This window comes from Cydia strobilella, chromosome 13, assembly GCF_947568885.1.
Source record: "Cydia strobilella chromosome 13, ilCydStro3.1, whole genome shotgun sequence".
Lineage (NCBI taxonomy): Eukaryota > Metazoa > Arthropoda > Insecta > Lepidoptera > Tortricidae > Cydia > Cydia strobilella.
Genome location: NC_086053.1, coordinates 13,791,321 through 13,804,319, shown reverse-complemented (window position 1 = coordinate 13,804,319; position 12,999 = coordinate 13,791,321). Strand labels below are relative to the sequence as shown.

The 12,999-nt window shown below is 50.1% G+C and overlaps 1 protein-coding gene across 1 annotated transcript in view; it reads left to right on the top strand.

Annotated features, from left to right (window-relative positions):
• The window catches only part of LOC134746851 (inositol-3-phosphate synthase), a 36,024-nt gene extending 23,514 nt beyond the window's left edge, over positions 1-12,510 (top strand). Inside the window, exons 8-12 of the mRNA XM_063681417.1 lie at positions 367-567; positions 1,291-1,467; positions 4,987-5,162; positions 10,866-11,964; positions 12,407-12,510. Of these exons, the coding sequence (XP_063537487.1) occupies positions 367-567; positions 1,291-1,467; positions 4,987-5,162; positions 10,866-10,967 (656 nt within the window). The 3' untranslated portion in view covers positions 10,968-11,964; positions 12,407-12,510. The remainder of the gene's footprint in view (positions 1-366; positions 568-1,290; positions 1,468-4,986; positions 5,163-10,865; positions 11,965-12,406) is intronic.
• Positions 12,511-12,999: the final 489 nt, after the last annotated feature.

The following is a 12,999-nucleotide window of genomic DNA, read 5'->3' as shown; positions in this document are numbered from 1 at the left end:
AAATATGTGCAATGATGAAAATATTGTAAAAGCTTAGTATGAACTACCCCTGAGGCGTTTTCTTTGCGCTAAGACATGACATGGGGTTCTTCAAAAAACGAGTAAACAGGGTTTTCAGAGGTTGGCAACAAATAGGTGGTTAATTTAACATCAAACATCAAATTAACCACCTATTTGTGTGTGGGATGAGCGACAATGGCCGCTTCAATTTGGTGACGATAACCGCTCCCCATATTGCCCGTTTGCTGATTGATGCTTGTTGATTGTTCGTTTGTTGGCTATAAATAAATAACATAAAAAATGTTGTACAAAACTCGAAAGTCGAAAGCACTCCAACGTTATTCACATGTAAACATTAACTTTCAGGTCTAAAACCGGTATCTATCGTAAGCTATAACCACCTCGGCAACAACGACGGCAAGAATCTTTCCTCGGCCAAACAGTTCCGCTCCAAAGAGATCTCCAAGTCCAACGTGGTCGATGACATGGTCGAGAGCAACAGCATGATGTACAAGCCGGGAGAGAAGCCCGACCATGTGGTGGTCATCAAATATGTCCCATATGTCGGTAAGTACACTTATGGCTAAAGTTAACTTTCAGGTCTAAAACCTGTATCTATCGTAAGTTACAAACACCTAGGCAAGAATCTCTCCTCGGCCAAATAGTTCGGCTTCAAAGAGATCAGGAAGTCCAATGTGGTCGATGACATGGTTGAGAGCAACACCATGATGTACAGCCGCCATCAGATATATCAGAGCGGGCAAGGTGCTCACAAATATCTGAACACGCACTCTAACGCCTTGACAATAGAGGCGTGTTCAGATATTTGTGAGCACCTTGGCCGCTCCGATATATCTGACGTCGTCTGTACAAGCCGGGAGAGAAGCCCGACCATGTTGTGGTCATCAGATATGTGACGTACGTCGGTAAGTGGTCAATCTATAACCAGTACTAAAATGTCTTGTCTAAAAACTTCGTCTGATTTTTAAAATACCCCTTTCATAAAACGTCCCTTTTTAATCCTCTTCGATTTTTGTTGTTAACATTAAAAAATAGTTAAGTTTCTTGACAAATGTGTTCACAAGCATTCGATATACAGTCGTGACTAAATCTGATTGCTGTATTAATTTAAATTTCTATACCCAAAAAGGACCATTTCACAGTCTTTAAAAGAAGGGATATTTTATGACGAGGGCAGTTTGCGAATGGAACCAAAAGCGAAAAAAAATAATGACCCATATAATTTTTGAGTATATTTATATATTTTTCACCACCATTATCTTCCCACAGGCGATTCAAAACGCGCGATGGACGAGTACACATCCGAGATCCTTCTCCACGGCACCAACACCATCGCGGTGCACAACACATGCGAGGACTCGCTGCTGGCGGTACCACTTATCTTGGACTTGGCGCTGTTGGCCGAGCTGTTCTCCAGGCTGTCTCTGTGCAGGCAGGGGACTGATGGTGAGTGGCCACACAGTGCAAATCTCGTACTCTTTGACTTCTCTTCCGGCGAACGCGGATCCCCGTACAAGAAAAATGTTTGAAAAATATACTGAAGGTACACGAGAGGTTAAGTTTCATAACCTTACACCTTATAGTTCTAATTAGAAACAATAGCTGACGAAGACTGCGTTTTCACCAGATATGCGAGCGTGCAGTTTCGAACCAACGTCTCAATTCTCCAGGAATTTGGTATTAAACAGCAGGTTCGACCTCATATGGAGTACTGTTCTCTTCTCTGGTCTGGCGCTCCACAATTCCAGCTCCTTCCTCTTGACTCCATCCAACGGCGGGCAGTTCGTATTGTCGGCGATCCCGAACTTACTGACGGCTAAGAACCTCTTAGCCTTTGGAGAGACGTTGGTTCTCTTTGCATGTTCTACCGTCTGTACAATCCTCACTTCTTAGACACATGGCACGCAATCGGGCAGCTCGCTCGTTTCTTCCCAGAACGTGCAGAATATGAAATGAGTTGCCTACGACATGGGATTCTTCAAGAAGCGGGTATTTAGGGTTCTCAAGGGTCGGCAACGCTTAAGTGGCTCCTGTGATGTTGCTTATGTCCATGGGCGACGATGACCGGGTGATCAGGCGGCTCGTCTGCTCGTTTGTTATCACATAAAAACAGCGTTTTTCTTCCATCGTCCATTGTCGTACTCTCGCTTTCTTTGGACATATTACACGTCGATCACCACCACCAATGCGTTGGTAAGACCTGGTCAAAAATGCACTTAATGGACTACTCCATAAATGTACAAGAAGGGCTACCGCACGGGAAGAATGGCAACGGATTATGAAGCTGGTGGCAAGCTTTGATATGACGACCGCGACTACAAGAGTGTGACGACAAAGAAGAATGCGAGCGTGCGGAGTGAGGAACGTGTGTTAAGAGCCAATAGAATCACTTTATTTACCTACGCTCAGCGCAGCTCCAGTGGCCAATTTCCATCTGTCCTGACAAACACATTCCTCGTTATCCAAAGATAGATACCGTAGACTCCGTAATAGATGCATACAGTCTAAGGAAAAAACGTGCCTCGTAAATCAAGAAAATTTGATTCTCGATCAGAGGACGCTACTAGCTTTGGCCTACTGTCGTATAGATGGCGTGGACGGTTTCGTTTGTTATTTAACAATTTTAACGCATATCAGTGAAAGAACATGGGTCAAAATCATATAAATAATTAATGCGAATGAAAAAATCATTTATCCATTATTAAATACATTTTATCGTATTTTTCACGAATTAATAAACTAGTGGATGTGAAATGACTCCTATTTAGTATGAAAACCAGTGTCGCTAAACTCACACATTCATAGCCACGTTAAAATACGTCACACACTTACAAAATTGCTCTGATTCGTAGCAACTTTCCATACCAAAAGGTTATTACCGGTGGACATTTCTCGAACGAATATCAACTGTAGGCTACATGAGTGACGGTTTAAAATATAATGTCAAAGCTATATGACATACGACTCTTTCATTATCTCATTAATCTCACAAAAGCTCGCTCAACGTTCACCTAATACAACTACTCAACACCAGATGGCGTTATTTTATATAGTTTTAAAATCACTTACTTATTACAGGCGAGAAAAGGGCTAAAAAACCAGTATAAGTAAGGTCTAATTACGCATGGTTTGTTACGGATCTCACGGTCACGTTACACTGGTGTTTTCGAGATCTCTACACGCCTGCGAGTAGCTAACCGTTGGAACTTCGTTCCATTCGATATAGGGAGGGGACAGTGTAATTGGAGTGTTTTATCGATATTTGTGTGTTCAGTTAGGTATTGATATTTCATTACCGTATGTTTTAACACATTTAGATGATACTTTATTTATGATTATAATATAGGTAGTGATAATCGTGATTGTATGAAAAAAATATGTAGTACAGTACAACAAATATCTAACTAGAAATTTGTTTCTTATTAATTGACCAACTAGGTTGTTAATGTGAACATTAAATATATCTTAAAGTCAAACAGATAAAATCATAGTTCTTTAAAGGTCTATTAACTCGGTATTGCTGTTGTTTTGTAATAACAAATCTGCAATTACTTACATAGGTAAGTATTCGTCTTTAACAATATATTTACTTGTAGCAGCATTTAAGGCCAATCTAGACGGGACAACCTGATTAAATTGTCAAATTAATTGTACGGTGTGAAAGCATACATGAAACTGGCTCATCGATCCCACTTGATTTGATTGTAAGATTGTGACCTATCAAATCAGGAAGGGGGCGCTGCAAAATTCCAATATTTGACGCTAGTTTGCGTGGTATGGAACACTTTTTATTAATTTAGTGAGCCCGAATGTCACTAATAATTACTAAATTAGTAACTAAGTTTTAGGCGTGTGGACGCTAGATGAGATGTATGGCAATTTTATCCCCAGAAATCTTTCTCTAAGAAATGCTCCGAGCAAATGGTGCTATATTTTTGCGGAAACTAATTTTATTGCCCAGTAGCATTGATCCATTTATTTTTAATATCGGCATCTTGTGGGAACCTACAATAATTAATAATAAAGAAATAGAAAATATAAATCGTTTATTCATGGCACATTGCATGCATTGTACGCATAAGTACATTAAGTACCTAGTCTAATTATTTTAACGATGAAAATATGATGGGTGTAAAAAACAAAAACGTATGTAAAGGAATACGAAGGTTTGAAAGGTTGCCATGAAATGACCCCGACTTAACTTAGTGCTTGATGACCAGAGCTGCCATATTTACTTAGACATTGATTATCCCAAATAATAATTAGAAACGTGTCTAAAATAATAATTTATTACCGAACCAAACATCAAACTTGAAATATCGTAACTTTAACATTATCGATATAAATATCGACATTGCGCAGCATCTGAGTAGCGAAGTTATTTGACATTTAGGATAGCGAATATTCCAGATAAACGTAAAGAATCTGACAAAGGATTGTGAACTCTAAGTTCTAACTGATAAAATATAGATTTACTTAACGAACATTCGTAAATAATGCAAAATAAACAGATTTTTCGTATTTATCGGATTATATTTAAATAAATAACCACCGGTGATAGGAAATACCTCCACGTGAAATATTTTTTAAACCGCTGTGATTTCTGCAGCTTAATACTGCACAATACAGCATTTTAAATTTAATTATAAATTTTTGTTAGACGAGCGTACGTACGACGTGAATGTCATTCGAGCATGAAGTTTACACAAGTGAGCATAAAGTAAGTCGGTCGCTACTAACTGTCGGATAGACGGGAACGCCCACTTGCCATCTCCATTCTACTCCGTGGTATTTTTATAAATCTTCATTTTTAGTTTTGAAGTGTGTCGATAGATGGCAGTGAATTTACTGTGGTTACAAAATCTACTATGACAGTACCACTCTATCTTATTTCCTATCCTATTTGCTTTATCTTAAGTATATGCCATCTATCGAAGTTTAGAGAGAAGGGTGTTTAATTCCCAGATTGGAGCGGTCTCCACAGCGTGCTGTCGTCGCTGTCGTACCTGCTGAAGGCGCCGGCGGTGCCGGCGGGCGCGCCGGTGGTGAACGCGCTGTACACGCAGCGCGCCGCGCTCCACAACATCCTGCGCGCCGCGCTCGCCCTGCCGCCGCTGCACCACCTGCAGCTCGAGCACAAGGTGACACGACTACTGTTAATACTCGCCGGTGGTGAACGCGCTGTACACGCAGCGCGCCGCGCTCCACAACATCCTGCGCGCCGCGCTCGCCCTGCCGCCGCTGCACCACCTGCAGCTCGAGCACAAGGTGACACGACTACTGTTAATACTCGCCGGTGGTGAACGCGCTGTACACGCAGCGCGCCGCGCTCCACAACATCCTGCGCGCCGCGCTCGCCCTGCCGCCGCTGCACCACCTGCAGCTCGAGCACAAGGTGACACGACTACTGTTAATACTCGCCGGTGGTGAACGCGCTGTACACGCAGCGCGCCGCGCTCCACAACATCCTGCGCGCCGCGCTCGCCCTGCCGCCGCTGCACCACCTGCAGCTCGAGCACAAGGTGACACGACTACTGTTAATACTCGCCGGTGGTGAACGCGCTGTACACGCAGCGCGCCGCGCTCCACAACATCCTGCGCGCCGCGCTCGCCCTGCCGCCGCTGCACCACCTGCAGCTCGAGCACAAGGTGACACGACTACTGTTAATACTCGCCGGTGGTGAACGCGCTGTACACGCAGCGCGCCGCGCTCCACAACATCCTGCGCGCCGCGCTCGCCCTGCCGCCGCTGCACCACCTGCAGCTCGAGCACAAGGTGACACGACTACTGTTAGTACTCGCCGGGGGTGAACGCGCTGTACACGCAGCGCGCCGCGCTCCACAACATCCTGCGCGCCGCGCTCGCCCTGCCGCCGCTGCACCACCTGCAGCTCGAGCACAAGGTGACACGACTACTGTTAATACTCGCCGGGGGTGAACGCGCTGTACACGCAGCGCGCCGCGCTCCACAACATCCTGCGCGCCGCGCTCGCCCTGCCGCCGCTGCACCACCTGCAGCTCGAGCACAAGGTGACACGACTACTGTTAATACTCGCCGGTGGTGAACGCGCTGTACACGCAGCGCGCCGCGCTCCACAACATCCTGCGCGCCGCGCTCGCCCTGCCGCCGCTGCACCACCTGCAGCTCGAGCACAAGGTGACACGACTACTGTTAATACTCGCCGGTGGTGAACGCGCTGTACACGCAGCGCGCCGCGCTCCACAACATCCTGCGCGCCGCGCTCGCCCTGCCGCCGCTGCACCACCTGCAGCTCGAGCACAAGGTGACACGACTACTGTTAATACTCGCCGGTGGTGAACGCGCTGTACACGCAGCGCGCCGCGCTCCACAACATCCTGCGCGCCGCGCTCGCCCTGCCGCCGCTGCACCACCTGCAGCTCGAGCACAAGGTGACACGACTACTGTTAATACTCGCCGGTGGTGAACGCGCTGTACACGCAGCGCGCCGCGCTCCACAACATCCTGCGCGCCGCGCTCGCCCTGCCGCCGCTGCACCACCTGCAGCTCGAGCACAAGGTGACACGACTACTGTTAATACTCGCCGGGGGTGAACGCGCTGTACACGCAGCGCGCCGCGCTCCACAACATCCTGCGCGCCGCGCTCGCCCTGCCGCCGCTGCACCACCTGCAGCTCGAGCACAAGGTGACACGACTACTGTTAATACTCGCCGGTGGTGAACGCGCTGTACACGCAGCGCGCCGCGCTCCACAACATCCTGCGCGCCGCGCTCGCCCTGCCGCCGCTGCACCACCTGCAGCTCGAGCACAAGGTGACACGACTACTGTTAGTACTCGCCGGGGGTGAACGCGCTGTACACGCAGCGCGCCGCGCTCCACAACATCCTGCGCGCCGCGCTCGCCCTGCCGCCGCTGCACCACCTGCAGCTCGAGCACAAGGTGACACGACTACTGTTAATACTCGCCGGGGGTGAACGCGCTGTACACGCAGCGCGCCGCGCTCCACAACATCCTGCGCGCCGCGCTCGCCCTGCCGCCGCTGCACCACCTGCAGCTCGAGCACAAGGTGACACGACTACTGTTAATACTCGCCGGTGGTGAACGCGCTGTACACGCAGCGCGCCGCGCTCCACAACATCCTGCGCGCCGCGCTCGCCCTGCCGCCGCTGCACCACCTGCAGCTCGAGCACAAGGTGACACGACTACTGTTAATACTCGCCGGGGGTGAACGCGCTGTACACGCAGCGCGCCGCGCTCCACAACATCCTGCGCGCCGCGCTCGCCCTGCCGCCGCTGCACCACCTGCAGCTCGAGCACAAGGTGACACGACTACTGTTAATACTCGCCGGTGGTGAACGCGCTGTACACGCAGCGCGCCGCGCTCCACAACATCCTGCGCGCCGCGCTCGCCCTGCCGCCGCTGCACCACCTGCAGCTCGAGCACAAGGTGACACGACTACTGTTAATACTCGCCGGTGGTGAACGCGCTGTACACGCAGCGCGCCGCGCTCCACAACATCCTGCGCGCCGCGCTCGCCCTGCCGCCGCTGCACCACCTGCAGCTCGAGCACAAGGTGACACGACTACTGTTAATACTCGCCGGTGGTGAACGCGCTGTACACGCAGCGCGCCGCGCTCCACAACATCCTGCGCGCCGCGCTCGCCCTGCCGCCGCTGCACCACCTGCAGCTCGAGCACAAGGTGACACGACTACTGTTAATACTCGCCGGTGGTGAACGCGCTGTACACGCAGCGCGCCGCGCTCCACAACATCCTGCGCGCCGCGCTCGCCCTGCCGCCGCTGCACCACCTGCAGCTCGAGCACAAGGTGACACGACTACTGTTAATACTCGCCGGTGGTGAACGCGCTGTACACGCAGCGCGCCGCGCTCCACAACATCCTGCGCGCCGCGCTCGCCCTGCCGCCGCTGCACCACCTGCAGCTCGAGCACAAGGTGACACGACTACTGTTAGTACTCGCCGGGGGTGAACGCGCTGTACACGCAGCGCGCCGCGCTCCACAACATCCTGCGCGCCGCGCTCGCCCTGCCGCCGCTGCACCACCTGCAGCTCGAGCACAAGGTGACACGACTACTGTTAATACTCGCCGGGGGTGAACGCGCTGTACACGCAGCGCGCCGCGCTCCACAACATCCTGCGCGCCGCGCTCGCCCTGCCGCCGCTGCACCACCTGCAGCTCGAGCACAAGGTGACACGACTACTGTTAATACTCGCCGGTGGTGAACGCGCTGTACACGCAGCGCGCCGCGCTCCACAACATCCTGCGCGCCGCGCTCGCCCTGCCGCCGCTGCACCACCTGCAGCTCGAGCACAAGGTGACACGACTACTGTTAATACTCGCCGGTGGTGAACGCGCTGTACACGCAGCGCGCCGCGCTCCACAACATCCTGCGCGCCGCGCTCGCCCTGCCGCCGCTGCACCACCTGCAGCTCGAGCACAAGGTGACACGACTACTGTTAATACTCGCCGGTGGTGAACGCGCTGTACACGCAGCGCGCCGCGCTCCACAACATCCTGCGCGCCGCGCTCGCCCTGCCGCCGCTGCACCACCTGCAGCTCGAGCACAAGGTGACACGACTACTGTTAATACTCGCCGGTGGTGAACGCGCTGTACACGCAGCGCGCCGCGCTCCACAACATCCTGCGCGCCGCGCTCGCCCTGCCGCCGCTGCACCACCTGCAGCTCGAGCACAAGGTGACACGACTACTGTTAATACTCGCCGGTGGTGAACGCGCTGTACACGCAGCGCGCCGCGCTCCACAACATCCTGCGCGCCGCGCTCGCCCTGCCGCCGCTGCACCACCTGCAGCTCGAGCACAAGGTGACACGACTACTGTTAATACTCGCCGGTGGTGAACGCGCTGTACACGCAGCGCGCCGCGCTCCACAACATCCTGCGCGCCGCGCTCGCCCTGCCGCCGCTGCACCACCTGCAGCTCGAGCACAAGGTGACACGACTACTGTTAATACTCGCCGGTGGTGAACGCGCTGTACACGCAGCGCGCCGCGCTCCACAACATCCTGCGCGCCGCGCTCGCCCTGCCGCCGCTGCACCACCTGCAGCTCGAGCACAAGGTGACACGACTACTGTTAATACTCGCCGGGGGTGAACGCGCTGTACACGCAGCGCGCCGCGCTCCACAACATCCTGCGCGCCGCGCTCGCCCTGCCGCCGCTGCACCACCTGCAGCTCGAGCACAAGGTGACACGACTACTGTTAGTACTCGCCGGGGGTGAACGCGCTGTACACGCAGCGCGCCGCGCTCCACAACATCCTGCGCGCCGCGCTCGCCCTGCCGCCGCTGCACCACCTGCAGCTCGAGCACAAGGTGACACGACTACTGTTAATACTCGCCGGGGGTGAACGCGCTGTACACGCAGCGCGCCGCGCTCCACAACATCCTGCGCGCCGCGCTCGCCCTGCCGCCGCTGCACCACCTGCAGCTCGAGCACAAGGTGACACGACTACTGTTAATACTCGCCGGGGGTGAACGCGCTGTACACGCAGCGCGCCGCGCTCCACAACATCCTGCGCGCCGCGCTCGCCCTGCCGCCGCTGCACCACCTGCAGCTCGAGCACAAGGTGACACGACTACTGTTAATACTCGCCGGTGGTGAACGCGCTGTACACGCAGCGCGCCGCGCTCCACAACATCCTGCGCGCCGCGCTCGCCCTGCCGCCGCTGCACCACCTGCAGCTCGAGCACAAGGTGACACGACTACTGTTAATACTCGCCGGTGGTGAACGCGCTGTACACGCAGCGCGCCGCGCTCCACAACATCCTGCGCGCCGCGCTCGCCCTGCCGCCGCTGCACCACCTGCAGCTCGAGCACAAGGTGACACGACTACTGTTAATACTCGCCGGTGGTGAACGCGCTGTACACGCAGCGCGCCGCGCTCCACAACATCCTGCGCGCCGCGCTCGCCCTGCCGCCGCTGCACCACCTGCAGCTCGAGCACAAGGTGACACGACTACTGTTAATACTCGCCGGTGGTGAACGCGCTGTACACGCAGCGCGCCGCGCTCCACAACATCCTGCGCGCCGCGCTCGCCCTGCCGCCGCTGCACCACCTGCAGCTCGAGCACAAGGTGACACGACTACTGTTAATACTCGCCGGTGGTGAACGCGCTGTACACGCAGCGCGCCGCGCTCCACAACATCCTGCGCGCCGCGCTCGCCCTGCCGCCGCTGCACCACCTGCAGCTCGAGCACAAGGTGACACGACACGACTACTGTTACTGACACACTATTCTTGTAGCAACACTATCTTAAGAGGCCCACTGACTATCAGTCCGCCGGAAGATATCGGCCTGTCAGTTAGAACAAAAATTTGACAGTTCCGAACAACTGACGGGCCGATATCGTCCGGCGGATTGATAGTGGGCCCCTTTAGAGCCAATTTTTTTCTACTCGTCGACTGTAATGGTTGAATTAAGATTTTATATACCGATCTGTAATTTTGTACTTTTCATATATGGGATCCCAACTCAACTATAATATTCATTTCGAAACGGTTTAGTCAACCATAATGAATTTGACCAATCACGTAGCGCCGCGGTCCAGTGGAAAAGACACCAACGCGCGACTATTTCATGAGTAATACCTATTCATATATTATGCACGCGTTGATGTCTTTTTTACTACTGAGATACTTTCTTTCTTTTTATTTTTCGTGGCAAGCTTCGTGACCTAAAAACGGTACTCGACTGAAAAGCTCTCTATTATATCACGATTGTATAAAATACTATTTCAGGTTATACAAACGTGATAATGATAACCGATCATGAACTGAGCACTGCAGACGTCATTATACCACTCAACAATAACTGTCATTCCAGGTCCCGTTCCTGATGTCGGAGCTCCGCAGCGGGCGCATGTTCGCGGGCGGAGCGCCGCCTTCGAAAAAACAGAAAGTCGCGCACACGAATGGCGATAAGTAAATACAAAAAAAAAACTTCTTACCCCAGTACGCAAATAGATTTAAACAATATTTCTATCGCCCGCAAAGTTATGGATGACGAATATTAACTTATTTATTTACGGCTTTTTCTACAGCGTACTCGTTTATACGTTTTATAATCAAGTTAACTTTTAGAGGGAGCACTAACATTAGGATATTTTTTTTAGTTGTGTTGTCCATTTCGTAGGGTTTGAATTGGTGAGTCTGAAACTTTAAGAATGTCGAAAGAAAAAATAAAAATATTGTTTGAGTCTTAAAAACTGCTTAATTAATCGGAGTAATTGTAATCTGTAGAGCACAAATATAGCTTTGTGTCAGTTCACCTAATTGTCTTAACAGATCTAGATTCAAACTGCCAGATTTTTAGGAATATTGTACCTAAATTAATTTTGTATCAAGCAGAAACGTCTGCGAACGATGCTATTAAGCTTAGAAACAAATTAAAAGTGGAAATTCAGTGTCTTTGGTGGGACTTGAACCTTTAAGCTTAGAAACAAATTAAGTGGAAATTCAGTGTCTTTGGTGGGACTTGAACCTTGAACGACCACGGGTCGCTAACCCGGCCTCCCTAACCTTTATGGTGGAAATATTCGCTGTTCTGGTAAGGTCTTGGTAGCTCAGATGGAAGAGCACGGGCATCCCGTTGTCGTGGGTTCAAGTCCCACCCAAGACAGTAAATTTTTCCACTTTTAATTTGTTTCTAATATTGTTCCTATTTTCATTACAATCCTGCAGGAGATAATCATTATAGGGGTAAATGTAATGTGGTTTTACTGAATTTTATTCTGAAAGCGCTTTTTCTTAGTTAAATATTTTGTGGAAAATCTACAGTCTCTAAGGTAATCTCCATGGTGTCCTAGAACTCACTTTTAAATGTTGGTATTTAACTCCACAGCTTGTTAGCGGCGAATTAAATTATATGAAGATTAGAATCGTTCTTGTTGTACTTTATAATTATTTGAAGGTCGTGTTAATTCGTCTAAATTATACACTTGTTCATCATCATTAACTTAAGAGTTATTCTCTTGTCGGTGGAGTATCTTCCAGCTTTCCCTATCCCGCGCCAGCTCTTTGACTTTTTCATACGACACGACCCCTACTTTTTCTTTCACTTGATCTAAAAAGCTGCGTCTGGGTTTTCCTCTACCCCGCTTCCTTCCTATCCGCCCCTCCAGGATAGTTTTAAAGAAGTAGTCGTGTCGTATTAAGTGTCCAATCATTTTCCCGCGTCTATTTGCAATAGTGTTCAGAATAGCTCTTCTTTCACTCACTCTTCTTAGCACCTCCTCATTCGTTATCCTGTCTCTCCAACTAATGCCTTCCATTCGCCTCCAGCACCACATTTCAAATGCTTCCATTCTCTTTCTATCTCTTAGGGTCATTGTCCACGTTTCACTTCCATAAAGGGCTATACTCCAGATCCAGACTATACACTTGTTGTCAGGAGTTTATTTTTTATTGATGTACTTTGAAGTTATTGAAGTTAATTCTCGCAAATGTAATATATATTTTATTAATTTTACCGTCTCTGAAATTATTTACACCTTTCAATAATATCAACGACCAAATCTCATCAATGTGTGTTGTGTCTTAAGAAAATATGTGGTACTTTTGATGAATTTACCAAAATCAAGTGTTAAAATTAATGATAGGTATTTACGTTTTTGAATAATCAAACTGAATATTGTTATTAACTTCAGAAACATTAATATTTCGTCTTTTTGTCTTTAGCTGTATGACGATGGCGGTTATGTATGTAAAGGGGTCCCTTTGTTTGACATAATTATTGAAAGTCATAATGTAATGATTGTCATATTAGTCATAATAGTCATTAGTCATAGTCATTAGACCTGAAACCTTTAACTTTTCAGGATTTTCCTCAGGTTATCATATAGATAGGTTAGGTTTGTTTTATGGAAATCCTGAAGTTTCTGCGAAAAACCAAATTATGACTAACGGAAATGTGGACAAACAATACATTGTGACTTAAAACTATATGGGAAACAATAGAG